This window comes from Ctenopharyngodon idella, chromosome 15 (assembly GCF_019924925.1).
Source record: "Ctenopharyngodon idella isolate HZGC_01 chromosome 15, HZGC01, whole genome shotgun sequence".
Taxonomy (NCBI): domain Eukaryota; kingdom Metazoa; phylum Chordata; class Actinopteri; order Cypriniformes; family Xenocyprididae; genus Ctenopharyngodon; species Ctenopharyngodon idella.
Genome location: NC_067234.1, coordinates 15,565,211 through 15,584,325, shown reverse-complemented (window position 1 = coordinate 15,584,325; position 19,115 = coordinate 15,565,211). Strand labels below are relative to the sequence as shown.

General features: G+C 40.6%; 1 protein-coding gene across 1 annotated transcript in view; it reads right to left on the bottom strand.

Annotated features, from left to right (window-relative positions):
* Positions 1 to 6,797: 6,797 nt before the first annotated feature.
* The window catches only part of frem2b (FRAS1 related extracellular matrix 2b), a 94,687-nt gene continuing 82,369 nt past the window's right edge, over positions 6,798 to 19,115 (bottom strand). Inside the window, exons 17-24 of the mRNA XM_051861236.1 lie at positions 18,376 to 18,568; positions 17,803 to 17,907; positions 17,245 to 17,372; positions 16,955 to 17,089; positions 10,236 to 10,362; positions 9,942 to 10,129; positions 8,772 to 8,918; positions 6,798 to 8,692 (exon numbers count right to left, since the gene is read on the bottom strand). Coding sequence (XP_051717196.1) covers positions 8,201 to 8,692; positions 8,772 to 8,918; positions 9,942 to 10,129; positions 10,236 to 10,362; positions 16,955 to 17,089; positions 17,245 to 17,372; positions 17,803 to 17,907; positions 18,376 to 18,568 — 1,515 coding nt within the window. The 3' untranslated portion in view covers positions 6,798 to 8,200. The remainder of the gene's footprint in view (positions 8,693 to 8,771; positions 8,919 to 9,941; positions 10,130 to 10,235; positions 10,363 to 16,954; positions 17,090 to 17,244; positions 17,373 to 17,802; positions 17,908 to 18,375; positions 18,569 to 19,115) is intronic.

The window sequence follows — 19,115 nt, the reverse complement described above, 5'->3', positions numbered from 1 at the left end:
GGCCCACTCGGACCTGGATTCTGGAACTGACGCTCCTTGTGACAGCTCCTCCTTGGCCCATTCCTCTGAGGAAGGACCTTCTGACTCAGAGACGGGGCACCCTCTGGCACCCGCGTCCGGACCTCTGGAAACTCCATGTCTGGTCCCTGGACATGACGTGGAGGTTCTAAGTGATCAACCCCAGTCGGTTGTAGACACTATCACTTCTGCTACAGCTCCTTCTACGAGGAACCTCTATGCCCTGAAAAGGAAACTGTTCGTCGAATAGTGTTCCTCTCACCTAGAGGACCCCGATCGTGTTCGGTCAGGTCAGTACTTTCCTTCCTGCAAGAGGGCTTGGAGCAAAGGCTGTCTCCCTCCACCCTCAAGGTGTATGTTGCCGCTATTGCCGCACATCACGATGCAGTCGATGGTAAGTCTTTGGGGAAGCATGACCTGATCGTCAAGTTCCTGAGGGGGGTGAGGAGACTGAATCTGCCTCGCCCTCCCTCTATACCCTCTTGGGATCTGTCCCTGGTACTTACATCTCTCCAGGGTCATCCCTTCGAGCTTTTGCAGTGGAGTTAAAAGTACTGTCCCTTAAGACCGTCCTCCTGGTTGCATTGGCCTCGGTTAAGAGGATAGGGGACCTGCACGCATTTTTGGTCAATGAATTGTGCCTGGAATTCGGACCCGGTGACTCTCACATTATCTTGAGACCCCGGCCTGGATATGTGCCCAAGGTTCCTACCACTCCCTTCAGAAATCAGGTAGTGAACCTGCAAGCGCTGCCTTCGGAGGAGGCAGACCCAGCCCTAGCTTTGCTCTGTCCCGTCCACGCTCTGCGCCTGTACGTGGATAGAATGCAAAGCTTTAGGACCTCAGATCAGCTCTTCATCTGTTACAGAGGCCAGCAGAAGGGGAAGGCTGTCTCCAAGCAGAGGATGGCCCACTGGATAGTGGATGCCATCGCCTTGGCTTATCAGTCCCAAGGCGTGCCTTGCCCGCTCGGGTTAAGAGCTCACTCCACTAGAGGAGTTGCCTCTTCCTGGGCGCTGGCGCACAGCGCCTCGGTAAGCCCGTGTCTTTCTCTTAGCAGAGTCAGCTCTGCTGTCACCTGTCAGATGAGTCTCCCCCTAGTCAGGCTGGAGCCATCCCAGGGACTCCATATGCGTACTGCCCACGACCAGTCCATACGTGTATTTCCACGTAATACCTCCCCCTCTGGGTAGGTTGTGGCCTCCACAGCGTCCCCTATGGGTTCGCTTCCCCAGTGTTGTCTAAGTCTTACTTAAATGGGTCTTGCAGAATAGCAGTAGACTCTTTCGGTGTAAGCTCACCCCCTTCTCTGCTGCAAGGTGCGCTGGGTGGCTGGAGCTTATGCTGGGCGTTGGAAGGGCTCAGTAACTGTGGCGTTTTATTTGGGATCCCAATTCGCCAGTTCACTTCTGACATACGTCGAACGTGACCGATTGAAAGGGAACTAGGTTACGTATGTAACCCTCGTTCCCTGAAGGAGGGAACGGAGACGTACGTCCCGTCGCCACAGTTCCTGTGCCTTCGCTGTAGTTCAGACTCAAGTTGTCTCCTCAGCGAAAAACAGAGTGTGACTGCATCCGCTTCTATATTTATACCCGTCTTGCGGGGGTGGTGCGCGCTATGCGAATATTGCACGTCAATTCCATTGGCTTGTTTAGTTACACTCAGAGGTGATAGGGCTCTCTGGCGATATCCCAATTCATCGGTTCACTTCTGATGTACGTCACTTCTGAGGTTCTGCCTACTGGCCCGAAGAGGCAAGTATACAGGAGGACACAGGCTCTACACGGAGATTATAGAATCTCGCAAATGTGTTAGGTGTCACCCAGTCCACATCTCTACAAATGTCTGTTAGTAAGGCGCCATGCGCCAGCGCCCAGGAGGAAGCAACACTCCTGGCTGAGTGAGCTCTCACACCTAGGGGGAATGACAGGTCTACAAATGTCTGTTAGCGAGGCGCCATGCGCCAGCGCCCAGGAGGAAGCAACACTCCTGGTTGAGTGAGCTCTCACCCCTAGGGGGAATGACAGGTCTTGAGCCTGGTAAGCCAAGACGATAGCATCCACTGTCCAGTGGGATAACCTCTGCTTGGAGACAGCCTTTCCCTTCTGCTGGCCTCCGTAAAAGAAGTCAGCCTGTTAGCGAGGCGCCATGCGCCAGCGCCCAGGAGAAAGCAACACTCCTGGTTGAGGAGCTCCGCTCTGCTGGCGGGAGCGGGACAATATAACATTTTTTTTGCGGGAGCAGGACAGAATCCTGCAGGAGCAGGCGGGCCGGGACTGAAAAATCTGTCCCACACAGGTCTCTAGTCTGAGGTCCTGAAGCACTGAATTCTGTTTACGTAAGTGCGGAGAACACGTACTGGACAGAGCAGAGCCAGGGCTGGGTCTGCCTCCTCCAAGGGCAGCGCTTGCAAGTTCATCACCTGATCTCTAAAGGGAGTGGTGGGAACTTTGGACACGTATCCAGGGTGGGGTCTCAAGATAACGAGAGAGTTGGCAGGCCCGAATTCCAGGCATGCTTCTTCAACTGAAAATGCCTGCAGATCTCTGACCCTCTTAACTGAGGCCAAAGCCATCAGGAGCAGTTTTTAAAGATGAAGATTTTAGCTCAACTGAGAGCAAAGGCTCGAAGGGAACTCTCTGCAGAGGATAACACAGCTGTGAGGTCCCAAGAGGGAACTTGTTGAGGGCGAAGCGGGAGCCTCCTGGCCCCTCCCAGGAACCTGATGATCGGGTTGTGCTTCCCAAGAGACTTACTGTCGACAGGATTGTGGTGAGCCGCAATGGCAGCCACATAAACCTTCAGGGTTGAAGCAGACAGCCTTCGTTCCAACCCTTCTTGAAGGAAGTAGAGCACTGACCCGATCAGGCATTTCCAGGGGTCTTCCTGACGAGAAGAACACCAAGTGATGAAGAGGTTCCACTTCAAAGTGTAGGGCCTGCCTGGTAGACGAGGCTCTAGCCGAAGTGATGGTAGCTACCACCTGAGGTGGCAAGGTACCTAAACCTTCCGCATCCCATCCAGGACCCACACATGCAACCTGCCCCCCGCCCCCAAAAGATTGGGACGCAGGTGCCAAAGGGTGCCCCCTCTCTGAGAAAGGAGGTCTTTCCTCAGAGGAATTGGCCATCCTCCCTGATCTTGCACAATGTCTATGTGAGAAGACTCACTGGGGGAAATGCTTACTTGCGTAGGCCCCTCGGCCAGCTGTGTGTCAAAGCATCCGTGCCAAGGGTGCCCTCGGTCAGGGAGTAAAACAACTGGCAATGGGAAGTGTCTGGAGAGGCAAACAGTTCGACCTGAGTGTCTCCGAAGCATTCCCAAATTAGCTGAAGCAGTGCAGAGCAAGCCGTACTGCTAGCAACTCGAGGCAATTGACATGCCACTGAAGTCGGGGTCCTGTCCAGAAGCCTGACGCAGCATGTCCATTGCACATGGCACCCCAGCCTGTGGCAGAGGCATCTGTTGAGACAACAACATTCCTGGAAACTGGTTCTAGAGGAACACCAGCCTGTAGAAATGAGAGGTCCAATCACGTGGTGAAGATTTGGCGGCAGGCCGGAGTGATGGTCATTCGGTGCATGCCGTGTTGCCATGCCCATCTTAGGATGAGGCCATGAAGCCAGTGCTGAAGCGGTCTCATATGAAGCAACCCGAGCGGTATGACAGCCGCTGCGGAAGCCATATGCCCTGGGAGCCTCTGAAATAGTTTCAGTGGAACCGCAATGGCAGCCACATAGACCTTCAGGGTGGAAGGAGACAGGAGTCCTGTGTGGCACAACACTTCATTTCTTTGTGTCTCAACATATAATGGAATGAATTTGAACTTTGCCTTACTCCTCAATAATTCTTTAAATAACATTAGGTTATGAAAATATAGTGCTCAAGGTACACATGAGCGGCACTGAATACAAACTTCCAACCAGACGTGCCTGACTAGTTTTCTTCTGTTTGTTTGTCAGTCACTTCTGTCAGCCCTTTACACATATTTAACCAAAAATAGCATTGTTGCAAAACAATATTCTATGTCAAAAGCCATGAGAAAATTTCAGGCTGCTGGCCCAGCTAAAAATCTTTTATGTTCTGAGAATGTTTTCAGCAGCATTCTGTTCCCAACTCCAAAAATTGCACTTGGATGGATGCACTTTTTTGGGCTTCAAAATCTCATCCTCTATTCACTGCCATTATAAAGCTAAGCTAGGAAGCTGGACATTATTTAATATAATTCTGATTGTATTCATCTGAAAGAAGAAAGTCAAACAAGATGGCAGCAGAGAGGAGGAGACCACACATTCCAATGAAGATATAATGTATATTGTGTATATTATACAGTATGATGACAGGGAGTTGATAAAACAAAAGAGGCTTGATCCTCAAGGTATTGTTTTTGTAACTGACCTTGTAAGAAATTTCAAACTGCACAAATTAAAGTATTAATGCCATTTTTTTGGCAACTGGAAAAATGCAGCAGCGATCCAGTGATGACTCATCAGTGCACAGTAAGCAGGGATATTTGTTTTTAATGACACTACAAGTTTGCTTAAACCATCAAAAAAATGAGTAAAATATTTGATATTAAATATATATATATATATATATATATATATATATGGCAAAAAAAGGCACTACAGCTACAGGTTTTATTTTACTATGCAAAAAAAGAAAAAAAATGCTCACAGGAAAAACATACATTAACTACATCATAATCAGTTATTAACATTTCATTTTTTTCTCTCTTGTTTTTGCATGTGTTCATAATTTCTTTGTATGACAGCCTGGCCAAAAATGATGCCTGCACAATTTGGCACATTTCATTGCCTTATCACAAATAAAAAAAAATGATTGAAAGCATAACTTCACAATATGCTCACAAAATCTTTAACAAATGTTTATTAATATTTGTATAAAGGGTGAACATTAATTTCCTGTCCTTCCACAGACTGCCTTTCCAACTTACGCTTCAACATGATTGCTTTATATGCTGAAGAGATTTAATTTAGGCTTTTATTCAAATATAAATATTCATTAAAGGGATAGTTCACCCAAAAATGAAAATTTGATGTTTATCTGCTTACCCCCAGGGCATCCAAGATGTAGGTGACTTTGTTTCTTCAGTAGAACACAAATGATGATTTTTAACTCCAACCGTTGCGGTCTGTCAGTCGTATAATGCTTGTCAATGGTAACTCCATCTATAAGAGTCAAAAAAACATGACACAGACAAATACAAATTAAACCCTGCGGCTCGTGACGACACACTGATGTCCTAAGACACGAAACGATCGGTTTGTGCCGAGAAACCGAACAGTATTTATATCATTTTTTACCTCTAAAACACCACTATGTCCAACTGCCTTGCGCATCCGGTTGGTGAGGTCTAAAAACGCGTTCTGATGCCGGAAGTGATGTCTCGCGCTTATACTCCAATGAGTGTGAGACGTCACTTCCGTTGTCAGAGTGCGTTCAGACCTCACCAACCGGATGCGCAAGGCAGTTGGACATAGTGGTGTTTTAGAGGTAAAAAATGATATAAATACTGTTCCGTTTCTCGCACAAACCGATCGTTTCGTCTCTTAGGACATCAGTGTGTCGTCACGAGCCGCAGGGTTTAATTTGGATTTGTTTGTGCATGTTTTTTTGACTCATATAGATGGAGTTCCCATTGACAAGCATTATACGACTGACGGACTGCAACGGTTGGAGTTAAAAATCATCATTTGTGTTCTACTGAAGAAACAAAGTCACCTACATCTTGGATGCCCTGGGGGTAAGCAGATAAACATCAAATTTTCATTTTTGGGTGACATATCCCTTTAATGCACACATCAGTTATGGTAAAAGGAAGCTCAAGCATGCTTGCTTGATGTGCGAAAACCAATGAGGTTTATTCTTATGTGTTATACAGCACACTTGAGATTCCGCAAGAACCAGTGGGGTTTATTCTCGTGTGTTGCGCAGCACGTTTGAGTTTCTGGAAGAGGTTTGTTCTCGCGCGTCAAGCAAGTTCAGTTTAGCTTATGTTTATGTTCGCTGATCAGTGTTTATATGTGAATAAAATCAGTTCATCATATAAAGTGACCGTGTCTCTTCTTCTTGTTTTAAATTACTTTGTTTCGTTATTATTGCTTGTTGTTGTTATCTGTTGACGCTGTACAAGCAGAATATGGCAGTTGGTTGGTGTTGTATTTGTCCCGCCCCTCCTCCACTCTGATTGGACAGCTGGCTAAAAAGTGACAGTGATGAGCGCAGCGTTTTACTCAAAGTTGAACACTCTTCAACTCGAGGCGACCAGAAAAAAAATCGCAGACTGCTCAGCACTTGAGCGTGAAAAAGACGCTCAGTGGCTCGTTACATTCCTGGCATTTAAAAAACGGCGCTCCCATTGAAAACAATTTGAAAAGTACACTAGCCGCTGGAAAAAAAAAAATGCTTTGGTGGACACACGGCCTAATGGGAGATGGAAACGCATTTGCTGAATAAATTCTGACGTAGCGAACATTAAACCCACGTGACTAATCGGCTGTTTCCACTGATTGTGTTTTATTTAATGTTGGTTACTAAGTTACCAATACCACAGTCATCTGATTGAACAACTTGAAGGGCATTTGTGTGTGTGGTTTTTTTTTTTTTTTTTTTTGCAAACTTTGAAAAGATTCACTTCACGTTTGGATGGAAACCCAGTGAGAACATGATGTGTGGCTTGAAAGCGCCATGGCTTGTCATACAAAGTAACTAAAAGGGGGCCAGGTCTTTGCGAAGGGTCAGTTGAGTGCCAGTCACAGAGCCAGTCAAGTTTATTTGGCGATTTAAAACATTAATATCCAACATGATGGCAAATAGGCTTTCTAATGTAAAAAAGTCAATATATTTATATATAAAATAATAGCAGTAAATTTATCTCTCACCCACAAAATCACATACTGTCCTGCAACAGAGCAATAACCAGGTGGTCACACTAGTAACGGCTGATAGACCTTATTCAGAGCAGCGCCATGACAGGTATGAAAGTGAGGCTGTGAGTGATAATCTGTATAAAGCTCCTATATCACTTATAATTTTCTTGGAAAGATATTTTGCAGTGTTTTGTCCGCAGAACAATCCAAAAAACACATTAAACAACAGTATAACCCACTAAAGAGATGAATGTCTATCCCTCACAGCCTGATTTCATTGTTGTTAAAAATCAAAGATGGCACTGCTGTGAATAATGCTGCCTTCACATGCTCTCGGAATGATCGTACATACAAGTTTCCAAGGTAAAAATTGCACATGAACGCCCTCCCATTTCAACTTGAATGCGATGAGCTCGTAATCACAACTTCAGAAGTGGGAATTATCAAATTTCCGATAGAACATGAAGGCAGCATAAGGTCTATTGTGTAACGTAAAAAAAACGCTACATGGCAAAATCATTTGATCATTTCCCCCAACATTTTATCTGACTTATAATACACTATGATACATTTTTACACAGTAAGTGTAGATGAAAAATAAAAATAAAACCATGCAAACTTGATAGTGACCATAAATACGTAAAATACAGAAAAGGAATAGGCTACTAATGTGCTTTTGTTTCGCCAAAAATAAAACAATTTCGTTCTTGATAATAGCAAAACCACTAGTTTGATGTTACTTAAGTTATTGTACTACAGTAGGCTATATTTCTTTAGCAAAGTAGAAACAATAGCAGTAAAAAAAACATAAATGAAAAAAAAAATTATGTCATGGATGGATCACCCATCCAGTATAATACAATTCATTCATCCTTATAATACTAACAAGCCATTAAAAATGATCAGTGACTGAAAACAACCTGTATTTATACAATATCATCCTTTCCCATAATACCGTTCTTTCATCTAGCACCTTTGGGTATAAAGTAAAACTTTCATTTGGATGAATATCAATGTCATCAAGCAGTACTAGTAACAGTAGTAGTAGTAGTAGTAGTATACAAGACTCCCTCTGCAAAAGATTCAGACTTCAAACAATTATTAAAGCAGTGACAACAGAAGTGCTTCTGAATTTCAAGTACACTTTCGGACCGTCAAAATCCCGAGGAGAGGTAGAGAGCAACCACTCCGAGTCACTATGTGTCTTTGCGTGCCCAAGCAAATGAACAAGAGGCACACTTGCAAACAAAAAGTGATTTGAATAGGAGGGTCCACTGTTGAGAAAATCAAACCTCTGAACTGTCGTTGCTATCGAGGACTTGCGTCATCATGGGCTCTGTGCTGTTGGAGCCTTTGGGGGGATCAGTGACATTCTTCTCCCGTCTAGATCGCACCACCAGAATGACGAGAACGACAAGGAGGATGGTGAAAAGAAGACCTACCAAGATTCCTATGATCAAGAAAAGCTGGTCGTCACTAGATTCCCTGTGATTCAGTTCTCTGGGAATGACACCCTCCGCTTGGGATTCCTCGTGAAGGTTGGGTTGTTTTTGAGTGCTGCGGTCCAGTGCTATATGCAAGATGTTTGTGCCACGGTTATTTTCTGCGCCAATATCCTGAGCCAAATCTGGAACGCCGCTGGCTGACCTTTTGGAAATCGAGTGGCTATGTGTCACAGAATGATAGTCAAGGCTCCTTTTTCCAATGCCCCGGTTTGCGTTGTCTCTGGACCGGACGGTGTAGATGGTGTGAATGTACCACTCTCTTCCTGCCGACACCTGGGAGGAGTGTTACAGGGTTAGCATCCAAGCATGATCACAGCGTTTCTTAATGTGCCGGATGTTGTGTGCCTCTTACCTGAAACAAAGCTGTGGAATCCATACTAAAGCCATCAGAGCCCGGCTGCCTCACCAGCGCCAGCGCTTGGGGATCGTCTACAGCGAGGAAAGCATTGAAACTAATGCTACCAAATGTTCTCGCCTGAGTCTCTGGCTGAGCTTTGTCCTGTAAAGCAGAATGAGTTCAAACTTGCAAGTTATACTGTCAAATCATCCTAAAACAGCACAAAGGCAAGGTTGTTCTCCATGCTCTCAAGAATAATTATCATTCCTGAACAGTTGTATAGTTAATTAAAACTAGAACTATGAACTCTTTCCCCGCAATTGATAGAATTTCAACTCAATCCAACTCAATGGCAATCCATGTTTTCAGTGTTCTATGGTAGGGGGCGCTATTATGCATCTTCTGAAAGAGTACAGAAGCTCCAGATCCAAACACAGGTGAAGAAGACAAGCAGCAGTATGAGCTGAAGAAAGTGCATCCATCATAAACACGGCTCCGGGGGGGGTCAATAAAGTTCTTCTGAAGCGAAGCGATGCATTTGTGTAAAAAAATATCCATATTTAACAAGTTATAAAGTAAAATATCTAGCTTCTGCAAGACCGCCTTCCATATTAAACTTCCTAAGAAAGTGTAAAACTCTCGCAGTTCACAACGCTTACACTACGTCCTATGCCTTCCCTATTCAACTTACGGAAAAAGCTTAACTGACGCGATGCAAGTTTACACTTTCTTTGTATGTTGAATATGGAAGGCGGTCTCATGGAAGCTAGATATTTTACTTCATAACTTGTTAAATATGGATTTTTCTTTTTTTTTTTTTTTTTTTACACAAACGCATCGTTTCGCTTCTGAAGGACTTTATTAACCCCCACTGGGGTAATTTTCATTTGACAGTGAACTAATCCTTTAAACAGCATAAAAATTAAACCTGCCTAACATTACAGAATGTAATGTCAACCAAGGAAAAGGTATAGGACTGTGAAGCTTTGGTGGTATTGATGGACTCGATGTGTGGGGAAGAGTTAAACAACATTTATGGTAATTGAAATATAATAACTGAAATAAAATGGTTTTTTTTTGCCTTTGCTTTTTAAAAAGAATTGTATCCATATTATTGGATTTCTAATCTAAAATGCCAACTGTTTATGCAAAGTTTGGGCTTTATTAAACAGTGTCTATACTTACAATAATCTTGAATCGGTACAAAAGAGACGGTGAATCAGCTAGGCAGCCGTACTCAAAGTTGTCAGGGTTGTACTTTGGGATGTATCCATCCGCTCCTGTGCACAGGAACACCTTCTCGATGTTACAGATGAACGAGTCTCCAAGATTCTGGACAGGATCTACCATTACACGGCCATAGATGACATCTCCTAGAGAAAAGCAACAGTCCTGAATTAGTGAAAGGTGTCATACATCTTTATTTGTGGTCACAGGATCAAATCACATATGAATAAAGTGTTGTTTTTAGCATTTTACCCTCTGAGAAAGATATATCACTCTCCTGTCCAAAGCCCATGGAGCCGTCTGACAACCAGAGAGTCCTCTTTGAAAGCAGGAGCATCTGTGTGTTAAGACTGAACTCTGCTGAAACTGGATCACTCACCTAAAGGGAACAACATGCAGATTATATTATTATTATTATATAATTAAAAGTTCCCTCGATTTTGAAATGAAGTTTGATGTACCATGAAAAATTACTGTAAATACCAGAACTCAAAACATCCCCCCCAAGTCAAAAAAGACCATTTATTGAACACAAATTGCAAATATGACTTGAATTTCACTTATGACTTGATCCTGTTGGACCAGTTTGAAGTAAGAGACAGGAGACAGAGGTGGAGAATATGTTTTTTTACTGTCAATCAGCAGCGTGGAAGAAGAAGAGCAGAAGACGATGAGAATGGCATTTCTTCATATACGTTCTTAAAGGGATAGTTCACTCACCCTCAAGTCTGTATGAATTTCTTTCCTCTGCTGAACACAAAGTAAGATATTTTGAAGAATGTTGGTTACCAAATAGCTGATGGGCCCCATTGACTTCCACAGTATTTTTTTTCCATACTACTGAAGTCAGTGGGGGCCCATCAACTGTTTGGTTACCAATATTCTTCAAAATATCTTACTTTGTGTTCAGCAGAGGAAAGAAATTCATACAGGTTTGGAACCTGTATAAATGTTCATTTTTGGGTGAACTATCCCTTTAAGCGATCTTGCATCCTTGTGTTCTTGTACTACCTAATCATCAACCATCAAATTTTCAATACTCAAGAATGCAAGTACAGAGGGCACATGAAAGTACCCGGATGTGACCTTGATTTATTGGCATATTAAAAAGAATCTTAACATTGACAAAGCATAGGTAACATTAAACATACATACTCATTTTCACAAATACAAGCGGTAAAATAAAATGCTATAAAATTATATGAAAATAAATGTCTATATAATATAAATGTTTTAATAGGTTATGACATTTGTTTGTGATGCTATGTTGTATTTATTCTGCACTGGACGCTACTTATAATATGCTGGGACGGTCAGTTGAGCAACAAGGTCACAGCACATCTTAATTCTCACAAGAACATGTTCTGTATCTTGGTGTCCTTCCGAGTTCGCTCTTTCAAGGTAGCCCGGGAAAACCGGTCTTTGCCTTCTTGGAATCTTTCTGTAGTAGGTGGGTGTTATGCAAGCAGACAGTTCTTTTTTTCCAGTCACTAGTTTTCACCTCTGACAGCAAAACAGGAAACAGGTCTTGCAAACTGCGTTGTCTGAATAGGGACCCTAGCCCTTTAGTAAGATACAGAAATATAAAATAGAGATATACAAAAATAGTACATTCCCACAACAAGTGCCATTTATGAGAGCACACATGCCTCCTTTCTATTTTGAATGACCATTAAACTTGTGGCATGTAGCTCTTGCCCTAAAAACTGAAGTGCTTGATTGGTTTAATTAAAGGTACATTGTTGACTATAGTACAAGTAGTTTTCTTTGTGAGCTTTGGTTAGAGGTGGCTGAAATGCAACTTTATGCATAGCTGCCAGCCTGCATGGAGAAGACTCCAATGATTTCAGCAGCTTCAAATATCTGCTGCTCAACAGTGGCTTTTTTATAGCTGCCCTTTAATACAATTAATTTGTTTGAGAGAAATTTTTCTTAAGCTTTTATCTGACCGAGTTCTTCTGTGCTCTAAATCACTCACGTATCTTTTGACAGTCTGATAATTTCTATTCAGTTTTCGCAAAATATTAGTTGTTTTCTAATATTTGCCTTTTAAAAGACATTTTGCTTTTCGACATTTCTTCCTCCCCAAATTGCATGAGAACTGTGACTTGCTTAATAATGTGTAACCTTTTTCGGCAGGTTTTCCATTTACCTAAAAAGACCTGACAAACTACTTTGTAATCATACAAGTCAACTACAAAGATACCCAGATAGCACACATACTTCTGCAAGATGACTATTAAAGATAACTTCATCTGGAAAGTATCTGCTGTTACAAACATGATAGATGTCTTTAAGATGTCAGTTTTACATACATTCTATGTCATAAACATCGTAAAGACATTTTCTAAACATCTATTTGATATCTGACAGGAAACATCCTAAAAGCTTAAATTCAATCTGTTCATCATATAAAGCAATCGAGTCTCTTCAGAAAATTTGGACTAAACCGCCCTATTCATATGGATTACGATCTCTTTATGAACTTTTTGAAGCGTCAAAGTGGTAGTTATGTAGCTGTCAAAGGAGGGACTGAAAGCTCTCAGATTTCATCAAAAAGATCTTCATTTGCGCTGCGAAGATGAATGAAAGTCATGAGGGTCAGTAACTGACAGTAACTGATAATGACAGAATTAACAATCGAAGCAAAAACGAAAAATTCACAGGAACTGTGGAATGTATTCTGTTCATCCTGGTCTGAAATACCTGTTTCTAGGTGCCAGATTCGATGCAACACAGATGTGCAGCAGTTATCAAAAACAATGGTTATGCAACTAAATATTTAAAGTGAAGTTTAATCTTAAAAAAATTAGAGTTTGGAGTGAAAAATGTCGATTGATTGATATTCCTTTTCTTTGCTTCCTGTAAAAGAGTAACGCAGACTTGATCAAATTTGTTAATGTGTAATGTTTTTCTAGTACATTTGAAATATGGAAATAAAAGCTATTAAAAATATTTGCACTTTATTCACTTTTATTTATGCACTGCTATTTATTTGAACACAACTGTATACAGGTGCTGGTCATATAATTAGAATATCATAAAAAGTTGATTTATTTCACTAATTCCATTCAAAAAGTGAAACTTGTATATTATATTCATTCATTACACACAGACTTATATAATTCAAATGTTTATTTCTTTTAATTTTGATGATTATAACTTACAACTAAGGAAAATCCCAAATTCAGTATCTCAGAAAATTACAATATTGTGAAAAGGTTCAATATTGAAGACACCTGGTGCCACACTCTAATCAACTAATTAACTCAAAACACCTGCAAAGGCCTTTAAATGGTCTCTCAGTCTAGTTCTGTAGGCTACACAATCATGGGGAAGACTGCTGACTTGACAGTTGTCCAAAAGACGACCATTGACACCTTGCACAAGGAGGGCAAGACACAAAAGGTCATTGCAAAAGAGGCTGGCTGTTCACAGAGCTCTACGTCCAAGCACATTAATAGAGAGGCGAAGGGAAGGAAAAGATGTGGTAGAAAAAAGTGTACAAGCAATAGGGATAACCGGACCCTGGAGAGGATTGTGAAACAAAACCCATTCAAAAATGTGGGGGAGATTCACAAAGAGTGGACTGCAGCTGGAGTCAGTGCTTCAAGAACCACTACGCACAGACGTATGCAAGACATGGGTTTCAGCTGTCGCATTCCTTGTGTCAAGCCACTCTTGAACAACAGACAGCGTCAGAAGCGTCTCGCCTGGGCTAAAGACAAAAAGGACTGGACTGCTGCTGAGTGGTCCAAAGTTATGTTCTCTGATGAAAGTAAATTTTGCATTTCCTTTGGAAATCAGGGTCCCAGAGTCTGGAGGAAGAGAGGAGAGGCACACAATCCACGTTGCTTGAGGTCCAGTGTAAAGTTTCCACAGTCAGTGATGGTTTGGGGTGCCATGTCATCTGCTGGTGTTGGTCCACTGTGTTTTCTGAGGTCCAAGGTCAACGCAGTCGTATACCAGGAAGTTTTAGAGCACTTCATGCTTCCTGCTGCTGACCAACTTTATGGAGATGCAGATTTCATTTTCCAACAGGACTTGGCACAGTGCCAAAGCTACCAGTACCTGGTTTAAGGACCATGGTATCCCTGTTCTTAATTGGCCAGCAAACTCGCCTGACCTTAACCCCATAGAAAATCTATGGGGTATTGTGAAGAGGAAGATGCGATATGCCAGACCCAACAATGCAGAAGAGCTGAAGGCCACTATCAGAGCAACCTGGGCTCTTATAACACCTGAGTAGTGCCACAGACTGATCGACTCCATGCCACGCCGCATTGCTTCAGTAATTCAGGCAAAAGGAGCCCCAACTAAGTATTGAGTGCTGTACATGCTCATACTTTTCATGTTCATACTTTTCAGTTGGCCAAGATTTCTAAAAATCCTTTCTTTGTATTGGTCTTAAGTAATATTCTAATTTTCTGAGATACTGAATTTGGGATTTTCCTTAGTTGTCAGTTATAATCAACAAAATTAAAAGAAATAAACATTTGAAATATATCAGTCTGTGTGTAATGAATGAATATAATATACAAGTTTCACTTTTTGAACGGAATTACTGAAATAAATCAACTTTTTGATGATATTCTAATTATATGACCAGCACCTGTATATATGAAAGTGAAAGTGACATGTGAAGGCCAGGTGTGGTAACCCATACTCTGCATTTAACCCATCCAAGTTAGTGCACACACATTAGGAGTAGTGAGTAGTGAACACACACACACACACACACACAATGCAAACCATAGACACACACACCTGGAGCAGTGGGCAGCCATTTTGGGGGGTTAGGTGCTACGAAGGTGCCTCGACTGCCCCAACCATTAATTGAATGAATCCTTGCTATATATATATATATATATATATATATATATAGAGAGAGAGAGAGAGAGAGAGAGAGAACGCAAGGATTCATTCAATTGATCAAATTGACAGTAAAGACATGCTTCTTTTGAACTTTATATTCACCAAAGAATATTAAGCAGCACTTGTTTTCAACATTGATTGAAAAAAAAAAAAAAAAAAAAGTTTCTTGAGCCAAAAATCAGCATATTAAATTTGCAGAATGATTTCTGAAGGATCATGTGACACTGAAGACTGGCGTAATGATGCTGAAAATACAGCTTTGCCATCACAGGAATATTAAAATAGAAAACAATTATTTTAAATTGTAAAAATATTTCACAATATTACTGTTTTTACTGTATTTTAATCAAATAAATACAGCCCAGGTGAGCAGAAGAGACTTCTTCTAAAAACTAAAAACTTACAGACCACAAACTTCTGTTTGGTGGTGTACATGTGCAAGAACTTTATATTTAATATACTCCACTAATTTCAGTATTTAATGTTCAGCAATTTGAAATAACATGAAGGAAGATATGGGAAGTCTGCCAAACATTGTGCTGTTCCTGGCTGTGGACTATCATGCAGCTCTGCTTAATGTTAAAATAAAATAGATCAGTCCGGTACATTTCAGAATGGATTGTTTTGTAAACCTGTCACACTGTAACGCAGGCTTTGCAAAGAGGTATGTATGACAGTGCTTCCCAACCACTGTGTCGCAGCACACTATTGTGCCGTGACAGGTTGTCAAGTGTACCGTGGAAAATGACCAAATGCCAAAAAATAAATAAATTAAATTAAATAAATGCTATACAGTTAAGAATATATTGTCATTGTCAGGTGGAAACCATCTCTATATTTCGTCATTTTTGTTTTATTTTATTTTTTAAAAATTAATGCTATTAGTCACCCTTTACACCTGTATGTGGGGTTTAAAAATTTTTACCAATGAAAAGGATTTAAAAGAGCATGTGACAAAACCCCGTAACTCCAAAGGCTCCTCAAACTGTCAGTCAAACCTCATAAATCCGCCCGCCTCTATCGTGAATGAAGTGCCGCACACAGTTTGGAGATCTCTGCTTGTTTGCAATGCAAAAGTAAATAAAGAACTGATGTTTGAAAAATAAGGACAGCATTTTCTTTGCTCAAGAAACAATATGTCTATACAGGCTAATGTTTTATGTATTTGAAAAGCGGAGAAGAGTCTTATTTCCCGTCTAGCTGTAGCCAGTATGCTAATGTTTTAAATATCCTGCTTCATCTACTATATCATGAGATTTTGTCCAAATGTATTCAGCAACAAGAAAAACGGAGCGCTCATATAGCTACAATAAACCTTATAACCTGTAAGTTGATGAAAAAAGTATAATGCGATGCACTTACTGTCTCAGATGCGGCTATTCAGACAAAATATGTAATTTGCGGGTCAAAAACCTCGCATCTACATCTGAGCTTGATTTTCATAAAATGTTAATATTATAATGACACATGCTCGTGTATGACATATATAAAGCCACAATACCAACTTTGATGACATGATGTTTAATTATATAAAAAATACGTGGTTTCCGCCCAACAGCGACGATATGTAAATTTGTTTTTTTATCATCATCACCAACAACATAATTTAGCTACCTATATATGACCTTATTGTGTTTCTTCCGGGCTTAAAGGGATAGTTCATCCAAAAATGAAAATTATCCCATGATTTACTCACCCTCAAGCCATCCTAGGTGTATATGACTGTCTTCTTTCAGACGAACACAATCGGAGATATATTTAAAAAATATCCTTAGTCCTTCATTTTTCGGTGAACTATCCTTTTAAGCTACAGTTTTACATTAAATGTGACTACTACTTTTAATATAATATCCAGTTTTAATATGCCACTTGAAGCAATGTATGTTTGTGCAATTTTGATGTTTTAGTGCATAGTGGTGTGCTGTGGGATTTTTTACTTATCAAAACTGTGCCGTGGCAAGAAAAAGGCTGGGAAACACTGATGTATGATGTGATCCCTGCTTCGAGCGCCCCAGACACACACAGGAAAACTCTGAGCTTGGCTATACAGCCACTGGCGTGAACCCTTTAATGCGTGCTTGTGATTCAGTAATGACCTGTTGGAAGCGTATGTCCAGATCAAAGGTGATTGGCTCTCTGGGGTGGCACACAGGACGGAAGCTGTACTCGACACTGGGAGGAGCCGTGCAGGGAACCAGTTTCACCGTGTAAGTTCCTGAGTAATCCCTCACCTGGAGGAAAATATTTCAACATATTTCAGGAGAGACAGTAAAGAACCCAATAATGTCAAATGCAAACATGAACATATAGTATCATGAGCAGATTTTGCTTTGAATGCAGAAAAATGTCATTTTTACAGCTGCATCCAGACACCCTAAAGACTTACTGCAAAGTCAGAGATGAAGGTCCATTGCTGCATTGGCTGGTTGTATGTTGGCTCACTTCTCACCAAGCTAAGGTTAAAGGTCAGCCCAGGGTGGTCCACACACATGACCATGGAAGTCATAAGAGAGGCTGTGTTGACAGAAATGTTATTATTCTGACTGGATGCAAGTAAGATCACATGACACTGCCTCATCATTACAAGTTTCAGTAAATTGACCCATTAAATAGACAAATTTCACAAGAAAGGTCTCATAATTCACCCCCTTTTACAAAGGTACTTTACAATATTGTTTTAATTTAATTACAGTTATAAGAATACAGTTATAATAATAGCTGGTTCCCAAAATAAGCATAATTTTCTATATTCAAAATATAATTTCTTGTTTCTTTTTCTTTTTGATTGAAATATGACTAGTGACAGTTTTGTGAGTTTCATCCAATTCTAGAATTGCTCTCATGAAGCTGTGAGCCAAAAAAGCAAATGAAAAACAATTATTAGAACCAGATGAAATAATAAAGGTACCAACCTGTAGTATATTTAATATGTGTAATAACACACCTGAATGTGCAGTGACAAAGAGCCCCCGAAAACGTGCTTCTGTACGGAAGTTGACAACCAAACGGCCTTGTTCGTTTATACGCATGCTTGTAGGATAGAGGGCCCCTAAAAATAAATTCCACAAAATGAAGAAATCCATATACGCTACTGTTCAAAAGTTTGGGATCAGTAAGATTTTTTGAAGGAAATTCAATATTTGAATTTTCTATTTATCAAAGTTTTCAACATAACTGTTACTTGTGCACTAAGTCAGCATATTAGAATGATTTCTGAAGGATCATGTGACTCTGAGGACTGGAAAATGATGCTGAAAATTCAGCTTTGCATCACAGTAATAAATTACATTTTATTTTTATGTTTTTAAATAGTGAACAGTTATTTTAAATTGCAATAATATATCACAATATTATTGTTTCACTGTAAATTTGATCAAATAAATGCATGAGACTTTTCAAAAAAATCCTACCTGCACCAAACTTTTGAACAATACTGTAAATACGATGCAAAAACAATATGAAATGGTCTAAAAAAATTCATTACACTGTCAGATAAAGGAAAAACGTTCTGTCTTGCCTTGTAATTCAGCTTCTGGAGGACTACCAATGCCATCTCTCCACAAGATGGCAGTATCATAAACAAAAGTGAGACGCAGCTCAGACTGCAGGTCAAAGTGCTGCCAGCCACCAGCACCGACGGGTGAATGGAACACATATGACACGTGCAGGGGCACACGCAGGGTCACATAAGACTGCACCAGGTTCAGCACCTACACAGGACAGAAAGATAAATTCTGTAGTAACTACCCAGCTAACAATTTTTGGAACCTACCTGGAACCAACCCAGAATGAACATCCTAACATACTCTGTTAATTAGTAAGGAAAGTTTTCTTTTTACGTAAATAGAACATTGCCTTTATGATTGGAGAAGGTTTAGGTTTGGTTATAGGTGCAATGTGTAAATTTTAGGAGGATCTATTGACAGAAATGCAATATAATGTGTGTGTGTATATATATATATATATATATATATATATATATACACACAGGCTTGGGAGGGTTACTTTAAAAATGTATTCCATTACAGTTACAAATTACTTCATTAAAAAAGTATTCAGTAATGTAATCCAAGTACCACAATATGAAAGTAATGTAATCTGATTACTTCTGGATTACTTCAATGTCATATATATAGAGAAAAAAAGAAAGAAAGAAAGAGAAATTTTACTATTTACTTTACTATAAATAAATTTCATTTTTAAATTTAATTTTAATAATTTCTTCTCAATTTCTGCAAGTTTTTAAATGTTATACGT